This window comes from Colletotrichum aenigma (genome assembly GCF_013390185.1).
Source record: "Colletotrichum aenigma strain Cg56 chromosome Unknown KSG_Cg56_contig04, whole genome shotgun sequence".
NCBI lineage: Eukaryota > Fungi > Ascomycota > Sordariomycetes > Glomerellales > Glomerellaceae > Colletotrichum > Colletotrichum aenigma.
The window spans coordinates 4,271,513-4,286,863 of NW_023500910.1; the positions used below are offsets into that span (position 1 = coordinate 4,271,513).

The 15,351-nt window shown below is 55.9% G+C and overlaps 5 protein-coding genes across 5 annotated transcripts; 3 read left to right on the forward strand and 2 right to left on the reverse strand.

Moving 5' to 3' along the window:
- Positions 1-700: 700 nt before the first annotated feature.
- CGCA056_v006973 (PI-PLC X domain-containing protein 1) lies at positions 701-1,825 on the forward strand (the record flags this gene model as incomplete). The annotated part of the gene is made up of 1 exon (XM_037322222.1): positions 701-1,825. The coding sequence occupies one exon, from the start codon at positions 701-703 to the stop codon at positions 1,823-1,825; it is 1,125 nt and encodes a 374-aa protein (XP_037178863.1).
- Positions 1,826-2,529: 704 nt separating this feature from the next.
- On the forward strand, positions 2,530-3,096 carry ECM15 (UPF0045 protein ECM15; the record flags this gene model as incomplete). Its single annotated transcript, XM_037322223.1, has 3 exons — positions 2,530-2,710; positions 2,866-2,968; positions 3,027-3,096. 3 exons carry the CDS (start codon positions 2,530-2,532, stop codon positions 3,094-3,096), a joined length of 354 nt encoding a protein of 117 aa, XP_037178866.1.
- A 279-nt stretch (positions 3,097-3,375) lies between these two features.
- Positions 3,376-4,873, reverse strand: CGCA056_v006975 (UPF0674 endoplasmic reticulum membrane protein; the record flags this gene model as incomplete). Its single annotated transcript, XM_037322224.1, has 3 exons — positions 3,376-3,748; positions 3,803-4,670; positions 4,801-4,873. The coding sequence occupies 3 exons, from the start codon at positions 4,871-4,873 to the stop codon at positions 3,376-3,378; spliced, it is 1,314 nt and encodes a 437-aa protein (XP_037178865.1).
- A 405-nt stretch (positions 4,874-5,278) lies between these two features.
- Haspin (Serine/threonine-protein kinase haspin) lies at positions 5,279-6,963 on the forward strand (the record flags this gene model as incomplete). Its single annotated transcript, XM_037322225.1, has 2 exons — positions 5,279-6,256; positions 6,304-6,963. 2 exons carry the CDS (start codon positions 5,279-5,281, stop codon positions 6,961-6,963), a joined length of 1,638 nt encoding a protein of 545 aa, XP_037178868.1.
- A 4,028-nt stretch (positions 6,964-10,991) lies between these two features.
- Positions 10,992-12,073, reverse strand: CGCA056_v006977 (uncharacterized protein; the record flags this gene model as incomplete). The annotated part of the gene is made up of 2 exons (XM_037322226.1): positions 10,992-11,742; positions 11,862-12,073. 2 exons carry the CDS (start codon positions 12,071-12,073, stop codon positions 10,992-10,994), a joined length of 963 nt encoding a protein of 320 aa, XP_037178867.1.
- Between the last annotated feature and the right edge of the window lie 3,278 nt (positions 12,074-15,351).

The following is a 15,351-nucleotide window of genomic DNA, read 5'->3' on the forward strand; positions in this document are numbered from 1 at the left end:
CTCTGGGCTGTCCCAGTCGCTGCACTTCTGCACATCTTGTTCAGCTTTTCGCACCCAACGACGGCGAGAGGGAGCCGCAGCACGCTCTGTCTGATATTCGCCTGGGGGCATTGGACCGAGGCCAGCGTCGCTACCACTGTACACCATCGAACCCAGCCTCAAAAAAATGCTCCATCGGCGAATACGTAAGGCGGGTAGCCACCTTCTAGAGTACCTCACCTTACATGGGGGGCACACCACACCCATCTCACACGTCCAGCCTTGGCCTGGCCTTGCGAGGATGCTCCTTCAGTCCCATGCCTATTAAGACTGGGGATCCGGCACCGCTTTCACTTTTGCTTTCCCGACAGTCGAGGTCATCGCAGTCTCGTCTTGCTTCTTTTGCTCTTTAACCTTTGGCCAGCAGCTACCTGATACCCTGTCCCGCTACCTTCCATACCCTACCTGACCTTACCTTACCTGGTCGTATCCCGCCCATCCCGTTGCCCTGCTTACAACCTCTCATCAACCTCCTCCGCTGCCTCGTCTCTTGTTTCTGCTCCACGCCAACCACCTCATTGTTACGCCTGCTGCCGATCAACCTCTCAAGACAACATACATATAAGGACCAGAGGAAGGACCCCTTTTTGGTCAACAAGGTGGTTCCAGGCCTTTCAACATTCACATACACGCATCAATACCAAAAGCAAACATCATCAACATGGTTTCCCTCCGAAGAGCGTTCGCGGCCCTCCTCGCGACGACATCTCTCGTCAACGCCCTGCCCTCAACAGTCTCCGACTCAACCACCAACTCCGCAGAATCAAACTCAACAACAGCCTGCAACAACTCCCCCTCACTATGCAGTCGCAAGTACAACAACATCACTCACATGGGCGCTCACGACAGTGCCTTCCTCCGCGACGCATCCACATCGAACTCCATTGCAGGAAACCAGTACTACAATGCCACAGTCGCCCTCAACTCCGGCCTTCGTCTGCTGCAAGCCCAGGTCCACACCGTGAACAGCACCTCCGGCACGACCCTCGAGCTCTGCCACACCACCTGCTCCCTCCTCGACGCCGGTACTCTCGAGAAGTGGCTCTCTTCCATCAAGACCTGGATGGACGCCCACGAGAACGAAGTCGTCACCATCCTCCTCGTCAACTCAGACAACCAGGCCGCCTCCGTCTTCGGCAAGGTCTTTGAGTCCTCCGGCATCTCAAAGTACGGCTACACGCCCTCCTCCTCCTCCGCCACCTCCAGCTGGCCCACCCTGCAGGAGATGATTTCGAACAACACCCGCCTCGTCACCTTCGTCGCCTCCATCACCGCGGACTCAACCTACCCCTACCTCCTCCCCGAGTTCGCCTACGTCTTCGAGACGCACTACGAAGTCACCTCCGCCTCGGGCTTCAACTGCACAATCGACCGCCCCTCAACCTACACCACCGCCTCTGCCGCCGTCTCCGCCAACATGATGCCTCTCATGAACCACTTCCAGTACCAGATCCTCACCGGCGACATCCTCATCCCGGACGTCAGCGACATTGACACCACAAACTCCGCCAGCACCTCCACCCAGGGCAACCTCGGCCTGCACGCGCAGACCTGCACTTCTCAATGGGGCAAGAAGCCGACCTTCGTCCTGGTCGACTTCTTCAACAAGGGACCCGCCATCGACGCCGCCGACGACCTTAACGGCCTGTCGTCCAGCGACATCTCCGGTCGCAGCAGCAGCAACAGCGCCACCGCGAGCAGCGCCGGTCTCGCAGGCCGCGCGCCCGGCGGCATGGAGACGGGAGCGCTCGTCGCATTCCTGGCTGCCGCCGTGTTCCTGTTTTAAGAGGAGCGAGAGCGATTGCGAGGGTCAATGCGCCAGCACGCGACTCACTTTTTTCAATTACACTGCGTAGGGACCGGAAGATCATGGGCCTTCATAGATTTCCTCACTCGGCCTTGTTTTACTCTCCTTTTGTCATTCGAAGCATAGCGATGGCGTTATATGGGCCGGAACACCGGCGGGAAAGGGGTTTTTGTTTTTTCTTCACGACATCTTGTTCAACGGCCTACTGCACAGCAAAGCGTGAAACGTTCCGCTGGCGAGGAGGATACATACACACGCCCACAGTCAGGGCCACGACACATACCAATCAAAGCAGAGGATTAGGATAGTTTTCAGGAATGCCCAGCACAGTACAATCATGTACTGGACGGGTCAATTTCAAAAAAAGAATCACAATGTTGAACAATAGTCAGGTTGAAAATCGGTGACTAGTGAGTTTGCTAATATGTGGTGATGAGAAGGAAAGCCATGAGCTCATGTTGACCCCTCGTTGGACGGGTGAGCCCCGCAGTCCATTGCATCATTGGATAATGCCGCAGTAAGCTTTCGACGTCTGCCCTCACATTTACGGCGCCTTTTCCACGATTAACCTGAAAGCTATTCGCATTGTGAGACCAGAAATCTCCTCGCCGTTGCGCTCAACATATCCTTCGACATACTCACAGACATCAAGTGCCACGGACGCAAAAAGCACCACCGGCAACATGTCAACGCCGACGACGGACTACTCCAACATCCCCACCCCGGCCGCCGCCTACGCCGACTTCTGCCTCATCCCCGTCGGCACCGGCAGCGTCTCCGTCGCGAACGAGGTCGCCCAGGTCCAGCGCCTGCTCAAGGCCAGCGGGCTCAAGTACACCATGCACTCGGCCGGCACGACCGTTGGTGAGTGCCGCCCCGGTTGAAGTCCTCGAAGATGGTGTTCTCCCCCTCTTTGGTTACGTCGTGGCATGAGAGCGGTAGAACCCCAACTTGCGGGGATCACTGAGAGAAACGTGGTGTGAACGATGGAGCAAGTGCAGAGCTGACAATAATCGCAGAGGGCAGCTGGGACGATGTCTTTCGCGTCATCGGCCAGGCGCACTCCCTCGTCCATCAGCAGGGCGTCGTGAGGATTCAGTCGTCGATGCGCGTCGGTTCAAGGTAAATACGTCCCGCCTCATCCAACCCCCAGATGAAGCAAGACCTGACGACGAATCAGAACGGACAAGAAGCAGTCTGCCGAGGACAAGGTGAAGCGCGTGGAGGGTATCCTGGCTGAAGACAAATAGACCAATCTTTCGAATGAAGTTGATTCAAATGCATGTAAAATGATGCTTATTAAGTTATGATTGACAGATATGCTAGTTACCTCCCCGTCGCTTTTCTTCATGGTAGTACAGTATACACCTTCATCCGCGTCCAGCCTAGATCGTGATATAGACACCGCCGGCCCCCTTTATCCCCCGTAACCCAGATACATCAGATCATGGTCTTCTTGTTCAGAACGTTACACAAAAAAGCGAGAAACTTTTTTTCGACAGCTTCCAATACAAAGGACAAAAGGTCGCTCAACCACGCATGGTCTGCTTCTTTTGGGCCTTCTTCTGCTCGCGCTCACGCTCCTTCTCGAGGTACTTCTTCTGAGCCTTGGCGTCCAGACCGCTGAGCTCGGCGTCGCGCTTGGCCTTCTTCTGCTTCTCGCGCTCAAGGGCACGCTCCTCGGCCTTCTCAGCCTCGGCAGCCTTCTTGATCTGGGCAATGTTCTCGTCGCGGATGCTGCGGACCTTGCGGAGGACCTCGGGACGGAAGTGGGCACCGGACACGAGGGCGTCGGGGATGCGGACAAAGTACTCGAAGAGGGGCACCAGAGAGTCGTAGTTGTTGTTGGAGGGGAGGCGGTAGCGCAAGAAGACGCGCTTGCGGGGGACGGTCTCCTCCAGGCTGCAGGATGTTAGCATCTAAACGCGGGAAATTGCGGCGCAGCAATGGACTCACGTGGTGGGCTTCTGAATGGGCTGGTCAGACACAATGAGGTAGTCAAACGCGTCGCCGGCGGCCTCCACGGCCTTGACGAGCTCAGGGGTCAGGAGCTGCTCGGTGATCTCGGCGCTCTCGCTCATGACGGTAACCCAGTTGGGAAGCTTGTTGTGGTCCTTGGTGAAGGTGATGGAAACATCGTAGCGATCATCACGGACCTGCTTCATGCGGTCCTTGGAGACAATGGCCCAGACGAAGTTGTCGTACGTGCTCTTGTTATCCTTGCTGCGCAGCTCGTGGGTGCCGGGGACAGAAGGGACGGTGAGAGACTCCTTGCCGTCAAAGGGGTAGATGACAGCCTCGAGGGAGTCGTGGGGAGCCTCGACAGAGTCCATGAAGAAGCTGGAAACAGTCTCGACGATGCTTAGGGCCGGGTTGAAGCGCTTGGTAAGGCTCAACTTGACGTCCATAAAGGCAACATTCTGGCGTCCAGTGCCGTAGCTGGCGAACTCAAACAGAGACTTCTCGCGGAGAACGCCATCGGTGCTCTTGGGGTCGCTGTCGACCGTCGGGTTCGGGTCGAAGCCGACAGACGCGAATTCGCTCTTCAGAACCGGCGCGTGAGCAGTAGCCCAAGCCTTGGCTTTGCTACGGTTCAGACGCGAGCCGATGATGTGCAGAAGGAAGATGACGGCGCTGACGGCGAGGATGGCACCCTCGAGCTTGAACTCGTCAAGCGAGTGGCGCTCATGGATGTTGTACCATTTCGTGTAGGGACGGGCTGTGGCAGCGGGAGCACCACCAGCAAGGCTCGCGCCGCCGGGGGCAGCAGTGAAGGAGCTGGGCGTGGGCGACGGGTCAGGAGCGCCGGCGAAGTCTGCGAAATCTGTGCGTGGTTGGAGATTGCGTCAGTTTCAATTGAGGAGGTGGAAATGTGGGTGCGGAGGGGAAAGACGTGGGTGAAGCTTTGACGTTGAGATGCAGGCATCCGGCGAAGACGAGAGAAAAGGACGTACCAGAGTCACCGCTGGGGATTGGAGATGCAGAGGGCTTGGAACCTCCAAAGAGGCCGTTGAGGATGTTGGCCATGGTTGCGGTCGGGGATGGATGGCTGGCTGGCTGCGATGGATTGTCAAAGGACGCAAGACTTGCAGACAGTGAAGCTGCGAGCTTGTGAGGAGGCAGATGCAGATGCGCAACGTCGCCAACGAGATGGCGAAATTAGCTAGTCGTCAGCCAGTCAAGTGGCTTCTTCTGGAAGCTGGGGCAGATGAACTGTGCTCCACACCCGTCTGAATGCGGTCGAGCCCAGCTTGGCGGGTCATAGTGGGTCTTCAGCGGCCGCGGAGTAACGTCCCTTCCGTTGAAGCTTCCGTTGTCTGGTCAACCGCATGGATTGTCAATAGATGCCAACGACGGCCATTGCGGTGTCGTACGACGAGAGATGCAATATTTCCAAAGTTGACGCAGATTCAACAACACGCAACATCAAAAATGGCACGCACGATAGCGAGCCGCACGTACGGCAAGACGTCGACCAAGTCAAAGGCGCGGCGCCTGTTCGGCGAGCTGCCGCAGAGTCCAGTTCGAAAGCCGCAGACGACGGTAGCAGTGGCGGTGGACTCGGATGACGATGACTCGATCATCAGGATCTCCGAGAAGTTTGACGCAGTCGCGCTTGGAGCTGGATATGACTCTTCGGAAGATGAGTTGTCGAGAGACTTTGGCTCCATCGTGGTGGAATCACCGCCAAAGCCAAAGAAGCCCGTCTCGCCGAGGAGACAGGTGCTATCCCCAAAGAAGCAAGTCCAGGAATCACCGGCACCAGTCAAGACCACAACACCAAAGTCCAAGTCCAAGTCCTCCAAGGCTACAAAAGCTGAAAAGCCGGCATCACCAGAGCCCCAAGAAGAGCCTAAGCCCGGCTACCGCATCCTCACATGGGACGAGGTCTGCCCGCCGGGAGACACGATTGAGAAGATCGCCGAGGCCTCTTATGCCGAGGTCTACCGCGTCAGAAATGAGCGCGGCACCAGCATCATCAAGTGCATCCGTCTTGAGTCGCCCATCAAGCCACAGACCAAGGCACAGGAGCGCTCTGGTCTTGTCGACGAGGAGCCGCATTCCGAGGACGACATGCGCGGCGAGCTACAAATATCCGAGTGGCTTGCCGACATCCCGGGCTTCGTCGTGTACAAGGAGCGCTACATCGTGCAGGGCAAGGCGCCAAAGTGTCTGCTGGAGACGCATCAGGCCTTTCATCGAAAGATGAAGCGGAAGGACCCGGACAGGCTGCAGTTCTACCCGAGTCCGAGCCGGTATCTTGCCGACACGAAGTTCCTCGTCGTTGAGCTGGGCGATGCAGGCACGGCGCTGGAGGACTTTGAGCTCGTGAACCAAAGTCAGCTGTGGGACATCTTCTTCCTCGTTGCCATTGCCTTGGCGAGAGCAGAAGAATTCAACTGTTTTGAGGTACGCTCGCACAACTCTTCCTTTCCTTCGTAGACTGACAGAACCAGCATCGCGATCTTCACGAGGGCAATCTCTGCATACGGCGGACAGACGAGCCTCAAGCCCGTGGTAACAGCAAGACAGCGCCCCATTTTGGATACTCGGGACTCGATATCACTATTCTCGACTACGGTCTGTCCCGGGCCGAGGACCTGGACATCGACGACGAGCCCATCGCGCTGGACCTCGAGAAGGAACTCGGCATCTTTACCAGCACCCACGCACCACAGTGCAAGGTCTACCGCCAGATGCGGTCCTTCCTGATCAAGGGCGAGCGCGGCTGTCTCCCGCCAACAGCGCACAACTCGCCATACCCCAAGGCAGCGGACGGGCAGCCCCTGTCCTGGGATGTTTACGTGCCGTACACGAACGTGCTATGGTTGGCGTATCTGTACCAGTACATGATCAAGGGCTTTAAGGGCGAGAAGAAGGATGCGGCAGAGTTCAAGAAGGCCACCAAGGAGCTCTGGAAGTACCTGGATCCCGAGGCCGAGGCCGGCACCCCGTCCTTTGGATGTGCCGCGGAGGTCGTCAGGTTTGCTGTCGAGGCCGGGTGGATAGGAGAAGAGCAGCTGTCGGGAGATACAGAGGAGAGAGAGGAGAGCATCATCCTATCTCGGGAAGAGGTGGAAGACCTCAAGAGGTCTCCGAGGAAGAGGGTGCGGTGAGCAATGTGTTTGAATATTGGGTGCACATCGTTTCGTTACAGGAGCATTGGGTCGGGAGGCTGCATCAGTTGGAGCATTGGATTTGGGTATCTAGCGAAGCGGCGGCTTAGAGAGGACATGCATAGATCGTCCGATATACCCGTAGGCGTTTGCATATACAATTGCATTTAACGTGTGATTCGGAAAGGCGAGTGGCGACGAACGAAGCCAGAGTCGCAAAGTACTCCACAGTATGCGTCGAAAGTATGCGTCGAAAGTTCGATGACCATGGTGAACGGGAGGCATACTGGCTTTCTTCCAGGGGCCGCTTAATCAGATTTTATGATATGGTCAAGTCAAGTTCAAATTGTTTGGCCACAAGATTGTCTGCCTAGTGCTGGGATGGGGTCTTGGGGCTGAGTTCTCAAGCGTGGCGCCCAGGTCATATCGTGTCCCAAACCGTCGTTGTCTTCGTAGCCCCCAGTCACACTTTAGGTTTTGAAATACATTCGAAGCAGCAAGCGATGAAAGGCCCAGGTCTTACAAGGCCTCTGCAAGTACTTGACACAGACGCGAGAGAGATTATTGTGTAAATGACTAGTGACCAGTGTCGAGAAAGCGACTATCAACCACAACGGGGGCAAAACAAACTGCCGTTTCCCACAACCGCCAAAAGCGGCTCAGTAAATAATGCCCTCACGATATTGTCACCGTATCCTCCCGAAATAAGACCGGGCCCCGATACGATGCAATCCCTAAGAGAAAGCAGGGGGGAGAGTCATTCCTCCACACACACACACACACAGCGTCGCAATCTCCTCTTCCTCCTCACCGGGCCGCGGCCCAAACACCGTGCACGCCGCAAAACTCGGGCACCCCCGATGCTCCACCCCGAACAACACCGGCCTCGCCGACACGGCGCCGGCCGTCTCTCCCTCCCACGGCAATCAGCCCCGAGCAAACGCGCGAGGAATGTCGCACATTGTACAAACACGGGAAAACACAAATCATTTGGAGACGCGACCGGTAACTGCGTGCATCAATCACATCCCATCACACACAGAGGCGGGGGACAAAACCTGTTTACCATGTCTCAAAAAAAAAAAAAAAAAACCTGACATATTTGCGAACCGCTGGGCCGCTGTTGCCAGAGGGTTAATCCAAAATCTCGGATATCTCATCCCCGAGCAAAGATTAGATCTGGCAAATGCCACCGACAACCGAGACTAGCCTATCTCGCATGGCGCTGCTCTCACCTTCCTCCCCCAATCTGATCGACCCAAAATCCAACATCGGCGCTACGCAGCCAACCACCCTGCCCAAAGCAGATCATGATTCCAGTTCTCCCGACTATGCGATTCCCCCCGGGTATCCCAAGTAGGCAAAAACCACACGACCCCTTCTCACGTCATCATCCCACCCATCCAGCCCACCACACACAACCAGAATCACTAAACCGGTCCTCCCTGGGACACCGTCACACGCCGTCCCTTATTGCACAGCAGGCGCCTCAGCCGCCCGCCGCGCCGCCACCAAGAATCTCTTATCGAAACGGCTCCAAAAACGGGATAGGGGGCGACGGCTCACGGCTCGCGGCTCGCGGCGTCCTCTCCGCTCACCTGGATCCTCAACCCGCTCACCGGACCTACACCGCCCCCAAACAACACCCAACCCCCGTGCGTCAGCCAAAGTCATCACCACGATCGTCAACACACACGCACGAGACCTTCGTAAACCGCTTCGTCATAGGACACCTAACCCTTGGCCGACTTCGCCTCAACCTCAATCAACCAACTCATCTGACTTTACCCGCACACATAATCACCATCCCGCGAGCAAATGTAGCAAACCCACCTGACTCGGTCTGCTAAACCTCGGAAACCATCCCACACAGTATAATCCCATATTCTTTCGACGCCCCCCATGCTCCCGAATCGTGACTGTCTCCACCGCCCACCCCAAACGTGACGAGAAAAGAGCCCACCCCCAGATCTTGCTCCTCACGATCGTCCAAACCGAAAAGCCAAGCCCCACGCAAGAAAAGTGACCTCCCAAATTGCCAAACAGCCCGGGACACCTATTCTCCCCCCCAAACCCCATTCCGTAGTTCTCCCGCGCCCGCAAGCCTCGACGCGTCCCAAGGTCGTCGTGATGGGAAAATCCCGACCTCACACCCCCAATCCAGGAGGAGCTCTCCGAAAACATGGCACAATCACACGTAGTGTAGTCTCTGATATCGGAAACCGCCCGGCGCCAACACTACCTCCCCCCACACAGGCACAATAATCCTTCACCACCTGCCATCCAACCAACCAGACCACACACATACATCATCCCCCATCCGTAAGCACGTTGTACGACCTCAGCAGAACCTCGGGCCCTAGAAGAAAGCGGTCCAGACCTCTCTCTATAGTATTCCTGAGCGGCACAGCAAACACCCAAGCAAAACCAAGGATTCCCTCCTCCCAAAAACGGGTGTCCAATTAATATCAAAATCCTACGGTGCGCGCAACACCTTTTCCCACCACCCCTGGGCCACCCCCAATTGTCCATCAACCGTCCTCTGCGCTGCCGTCTCAACGGTAGGTTACTCCTGTCCATCTCCCGCAAGAACCCACCGCCGAGTCAGTTGCGCACATCTCTCGCGGGGCCACTCACTCCATACATGTCTCGTCCGGGTAAAAAGAAAGAACAAAAAAACAGAGATAGATCGACAATGGGTCTTGCGGAGGTGGGCAGGTTCAGATAAGTGTGGAACTGATACCATGACCGGTAGAGCAGGTATCTTCCTTCCCTCACACCCCCGGATGCACGAGTTAGTTGCTTAATGCTAGGTAGCTAGGCGTGTGTGTGTCTGCATCCACTATTCACCAATCATACACTCTCAACGCGCGCTGTACGAGTGAGACAGACACCAGACATTCCGGTTATACACAAACAAACAACATGATGATGTGATTCATATTTTGTTCCTTGCGAAATCAGGTCGTGCCTGCTCTAGAGACATACACCCAGATCGCGGAATGAGATACATACAATAAAAAGCCAGACTATGGTCGTTTTGAGAGGAGGGGGAGTACTGTATCCGCCATGTGCCTCCTATCCCAAGGTCATGATGATGATGATGACAAAAATGCGCCCGAGTAACAACCTGAAGAACCCGTTGTCCTTTCATGCGAAAGCTGGAGACCCGTAAATGCCCGCCTTTCTAATATGCTTTCAAGATGGCGTGAACGACACACGATACGTGCGCAACGCTCAGAGAAGATGATAAAAAATAAGAAAACTCCCCCGTCATGAATCGTTCCCGGCCACAGCCCACCCCGGCACGGAGATGTCGTTGAGATCCTCCGTGATGACTTGGGTATGGCGTACCAAACAGCCGGTTCGAAATCCAGACAGGCAATATCCCCAATAACTCGCTGTGTCAATGCCAATCAATGCCTATGCCAATGCAACCCCGATTTTGTGTGTTTTGAGTGTGTGATCCCCCCCTTCCCTTGCTCCTCCCCCGCTCACATGACCGATGAGAACACGCCGCAGATGCGCAAATTGGCAAATCCCCACACTAGTGACTTCCACCATGCTGGTTTCTCCGCGCGCGTCAAAGCGTCATTTTCGTGGGGTAAAGGGACGAGGGTGGTGTTGGAATGAGATCGGCTGGAGAAAAGTGAGTGCCGGATGATTCGGAAATGTGGCGACCCGAAGCAGGAGGAGCAGCAAACAAGACAGAAACTGAAGTTTGGCATCGAATCTCCCCCTTATCGCCCGTCGTCCATCCCGTAAATTAAACCCCCGCGTTTTCCGGCGCTCGAAATCGACGCTAACCCCGCGTTGGGGGCTGGGGTGGACAGGCGAGTACGAGAGGAGAAAGCCCTTGAGGGCGCCCCCGTCGGCCCCCCGCTGTACACCTGTTCGGGTGCGAAGGGAGGTCGCCGAACAATACGCCAGTTCCGCCCCCGATGTCGTCGTGCGTTGCCAATGGGATGGTAGTCCACAACCATGTGTGTCTGGTGGCGCCAGCCCTCCCCAAGCCCTTTTGGTGGGCGTTAGCGACCGACCATGGGTGTCACCAATTCGATACTTTTCGGCCTCGAGTAGCCCGGGCCAGTGGGTCTCCGCGTCGGCAGCGGCCGATCCATGCCGCTGGAGCTGTAGTTGTAGGCGTAACCGGTGGAAGCGTAACCACCGTCGTAGGTCGCGGGGAAGAATCCGTTGCCGCTGCGGTTGTAGGAGGAGCTGGGGCTGGCGGTGCTGCTCTTGGTGAAGGGCCACAAGCTGCTAGGGTGCGAGGATGTGGGGGATGGCGGGCTGGGAGGGCGGATGCTGAGAGACCTCAGGGCGGAGATGGCAGACGAGTACTGAGCACCGCTGGTGGCACCTGGTGTCGTGGGCGGGGAGAAGTGCATCGAGTTGGGCCTCGATGGCGAGGCGCGGGGGACGATGTCTCTCGGTTCGGGGTTGCCTGCAGCGTAGAAAGGGTAGTGACTCTGGTGCACCTGGCTGTGACTCCTGCCGATTGATGCGCTCTGCTGATCGTGGAGGCGGCACGCTTCTGAGCAGTACAGCGTCTTGACGTCTTGGGGCACGAATTGCTTTTCGCACGTCATGCTAGAACACAACCAGTCAGTGGGTGTGTTTGTGGTAGTCATGAAAGACAATATGGGCTTGAGAGGCTTCTCGGAAGACGGGGTAATGGGTGACGCCCCGAGCTGCGCGTCCTTCGTGACACTGCAGCACTCCCAAAGGGAAACCGTCTGCAGCGAGCCATAGAAGATCATTGCGTAGAACAGGACGGAGCTGTTGCGGGGATTGCCAGTCTAGAACATGGCGCGAGCAGCCACTTGCGCCAGGCTGAAGAGAAAGAAAGGAAGGTCCGGGGTGAAGCGGAGAGAGAAAGACAGATCATGTTTACATACCAAAACTGAGGGAAGCTTTCACGGTCATCGTCCCACGAGTCCTGCCATTCGCGTTCGCGGTCCCTGTGGCTCTTGCCCGGCTTTTGCGCGGTGACGGGTGTTTGGCGTCGGGAGAGTGTTGTTGGGCGCTTGCCATAGCGGGAGGGATCAGTGGCGGTAACGGTCTTCTCCGTCATGGAGGTGTTGCCTGACTTTCTGCGACTGTGATGCATTGTGTATTGTTGTGTGTGTGTGTGTGTGTGTGTGTGTGTGTGTGTGTGTGAGTATATGGGAGAGAGAGATAGATCGGGAGGTGAGGTCAGAAAGCCAATGGTATGCTGGCAGGGGTCTTTCTTGTAGTCGACAGTCCTCACTGTGTGTCGTCTCCCACACAGTCACTGGTGCCTGTGATGCAGCGGGAGCCTGTGTCGGTGGTGGCAGGCGGAGGAAGATAAGCGGGGATGGTGGTGTTTTGGTGGAGGGGTAGGCGCTGTGCAATTCCCCTAACGAGCGATGATTGACACCAACACAACTGTAAGGTGGTTGCCCGTGCTGTCTCGGCCGTCGGGTTTGGCAACGAGCAGAGACAGAAAGACCCAGTTTAAAACCCCGTGGAGGTGAAGGAATCGAGTTGGTGACTCTCGTGAAAAATTTTCGTAAACGGGGATTGTGTGATACGGGTTGCCGTCCTGTTGGTGGCCTTGGCCATGGGAATGCAGGAAATTGGTCCTTGCTTTCTCACGCGTTCCCAGTGGCAAAAAAAGGTCTGGACCGTTGCGCGATGCCGCTGAAGAGATTTTTTGTGTTTGCCCGTTCGTTGGAGAGTCAAGTTCCCCCCCCCGCAGACAAGTCAGGTCGGAGCGGGTGCTGGGAGGATTAAGAAGGGTCGAGAGCAGCCGCAAGTGCAAGGGACGCCTGATGTGGTGTGCCTTATTTCCAATAGCTAAGGCGCCTTGGTGATGGGAACTGATAGATAGCGGCGGGTTTGCCTGGGGGTGTGGATATGGCCTGGTAGGTATTTGACCGAGCTGATAAGTGATGGGTGTGTGTTGTTTGTATGTGTGTGTGAGTGTGAGTGAGTGGGTGAGTAGTGTGAGAGCGTGTGTGAGGATGCGAGAGCGGTAGTGGGTGCTGCAGCGTGTGTGCGGGCGGCTGATACGCCTTTATGAATACCCGTACCCAAGGAACAGGTTCCTATCTAATTATCAATTCGGCGAGATGCCGCTGACACAGACGGTGTTCAAGCCCAGGCGGATGAGGTGCTGGGCGGCCGTGGTGGTGCTAGCTAGCCCGCAGGAAGGATGGCCGGATGAGCGCTCTATTTTTGCGAGGGCTAACTCGGCTGAGAGGCTTGTAGCTGACGGTGGTTGATGTTGCCGTGCTAGGTAAGGGTAAGATGGTGAGAGGTTGCAAGCTTGGTGTAAGTCGTAAACAAGCCGGGGGCAAGGCGGGCGTCTGTAGCGCCAAGTTGCACCGTGGTAGTGGTTTCTCGATCCAGGGATGGGCCGTGGCCGGGTGCTTTTTTCGAGATTTAATTAAACAGCGGGTGCAGCAACGAACATGCGCTGGCTGGAAGCACGATGACGACACACGAGAGCGAGAGGAGTGCGGATGCGGGGACCAGGGCTAGCTAGCAGCGAGAGAGAAAAAGGAAGCTAGGGAAGTTGAGGTAAGGCGAAGTGGTTTGCGGTTTACTTTGCGGATGTCGATGTGGATTGGGATGTCGGTCTGGTCCCGTCGTCGTTGATGTTCGGCGGTGGGTTTAAGCCAAGGGTCGGAGTGAGAAGCGGAGGGCGTAGTCGGAGTTTGTTGGAGCAGAGCACGATTTGGTCAGGTATGTGTGCCTCGAGTGAGACGATTAAGACAGAGAGAGGAAAGGAAGAGAGTGGGGTGGTGAGAGAGAGAAGAATGAGAATGAGAATGGTGACTGATGACCGAGATACCTCGTAGTCCGAACTGATACGGGAAAACGCGAAAGAGAGGCTCTGGAAACGGACGGGAGGGCTCGGGAATTATTTGTAGTGCTGCAGGACGATCTGCTTTTGTATCAAAGCTGTTGCTGCTTTCTCTCGGGGTCTCTGGGGATGGATGGGGCCGCTTGACGAGTGTGACTCTTTCCGTTGTCGTGCTACTAGAGTGCTGCTACTGCTACGGATACTATGGAGGTACTCTGCTCACTCCCTTGGAGATGGGTATTTTTTTTCCCTTTCCCTTTCTCGCTGTCTGTTCCCTGGACCTTGGACCCAGGCAAGAGCCCGGTTGAGAGAAAGGTACATTGCCCGCAAAAAGAGTACCTCGGATTGACGCAAGGACGAGCAGGGCCGTGGGTTCGCCGAAAGCGGAGATGTCGGGGTGCGGACGGGCCTTCAGCCAATCGACTCTGCACAGCGCCGCCGATTCGTCCGTCGTCTCAACTTTGCCCATGACAGACGGCCAATTTTTATTTTTATTTTTTTTTATTTTTTTTGCTCTGCGCAGAGAGAGAGAGAGAGCACTGTGCTGCCAGAGGCAAAGTCACAAGTGCAGAAACGCGCAATTTTAGTCGCCGCCGCAAAGGTAGCATGCTGCCAGAGACAACAGGGCACACTGCAGATACCCTGATGACCTTCCCTCTTTCCATTTCAAATTATCCTTTGACCTGTTGTTCCAGTTGTTCAGAAAGCGCGCGTGTGCGTTGGGTAGGTAGGCTGTGGCCCTGTCTCTCCAATGTCTTCATCGTCCAGTTCGTCGCCAAGCAGAAAAGTTCCTGCTCCCAAGCGGCGGTGGACGAATTGGAGAAAAGCAAGGGCCCCCGAGAGGAATGAATGGCGGCGGGTTTGTCTCTCGCATACGTGAGACCGGAGAATAATGTCTAGCCCAAATGTATTCTTCTTTGACGTCTGTGTGGTTAGACGCGATGTGCGAGTGTCTTTTTTCGTATGCAGACTAATTTGGTTGGGAATTCTTTGATCCTCTTTTGGTCTTTGAAAGGTTTTTTTTTTTTTTTTTTCTTTTTTTTCTCTCTCCTTCCTCTCCTTCCTTCACCGACTTATTGACGTGTCGAGGAATGCGGCTCACTAGCGAGAAATCTCTAACCTTTTTTTTTTCTTCCCCTTCCCTCCTGTCTCCTCTCAGATCGAGATTTCAAGATCGGGGTCCGAGGCTTATATCGCAATTCGCCCCCAGAGCTCAGGTCATCACGGGAATTGTGTTTGTTCTCTCTGCAGTGGGCAGGATGCGAGGCAGGCAGGTCAGGTCAGGTCAGGTAGGTACCTCTCTGCTCTCGATCCCTCTGGCGCAGTTGCGAGGTTGCGCGTGGACGGGGGAAGCCTGTCTTTCGAAAGGCTCTGTTGGGTAATCCGGACCCCCTGTCGGCGAGGTGGGTGAGCTTGCTTCACTGGAGAGAGAAAGAGAGAAGTGGTCTGGTTTCTCTTGCGGCGGAGACGCAGAGTGGACTGGCGGGGACCACGTCCAAGGGCTGCTAGGCGCTTTCGGGCTAGGGCAGAATGGCCGAGCAGGGCTTTTAATAGTG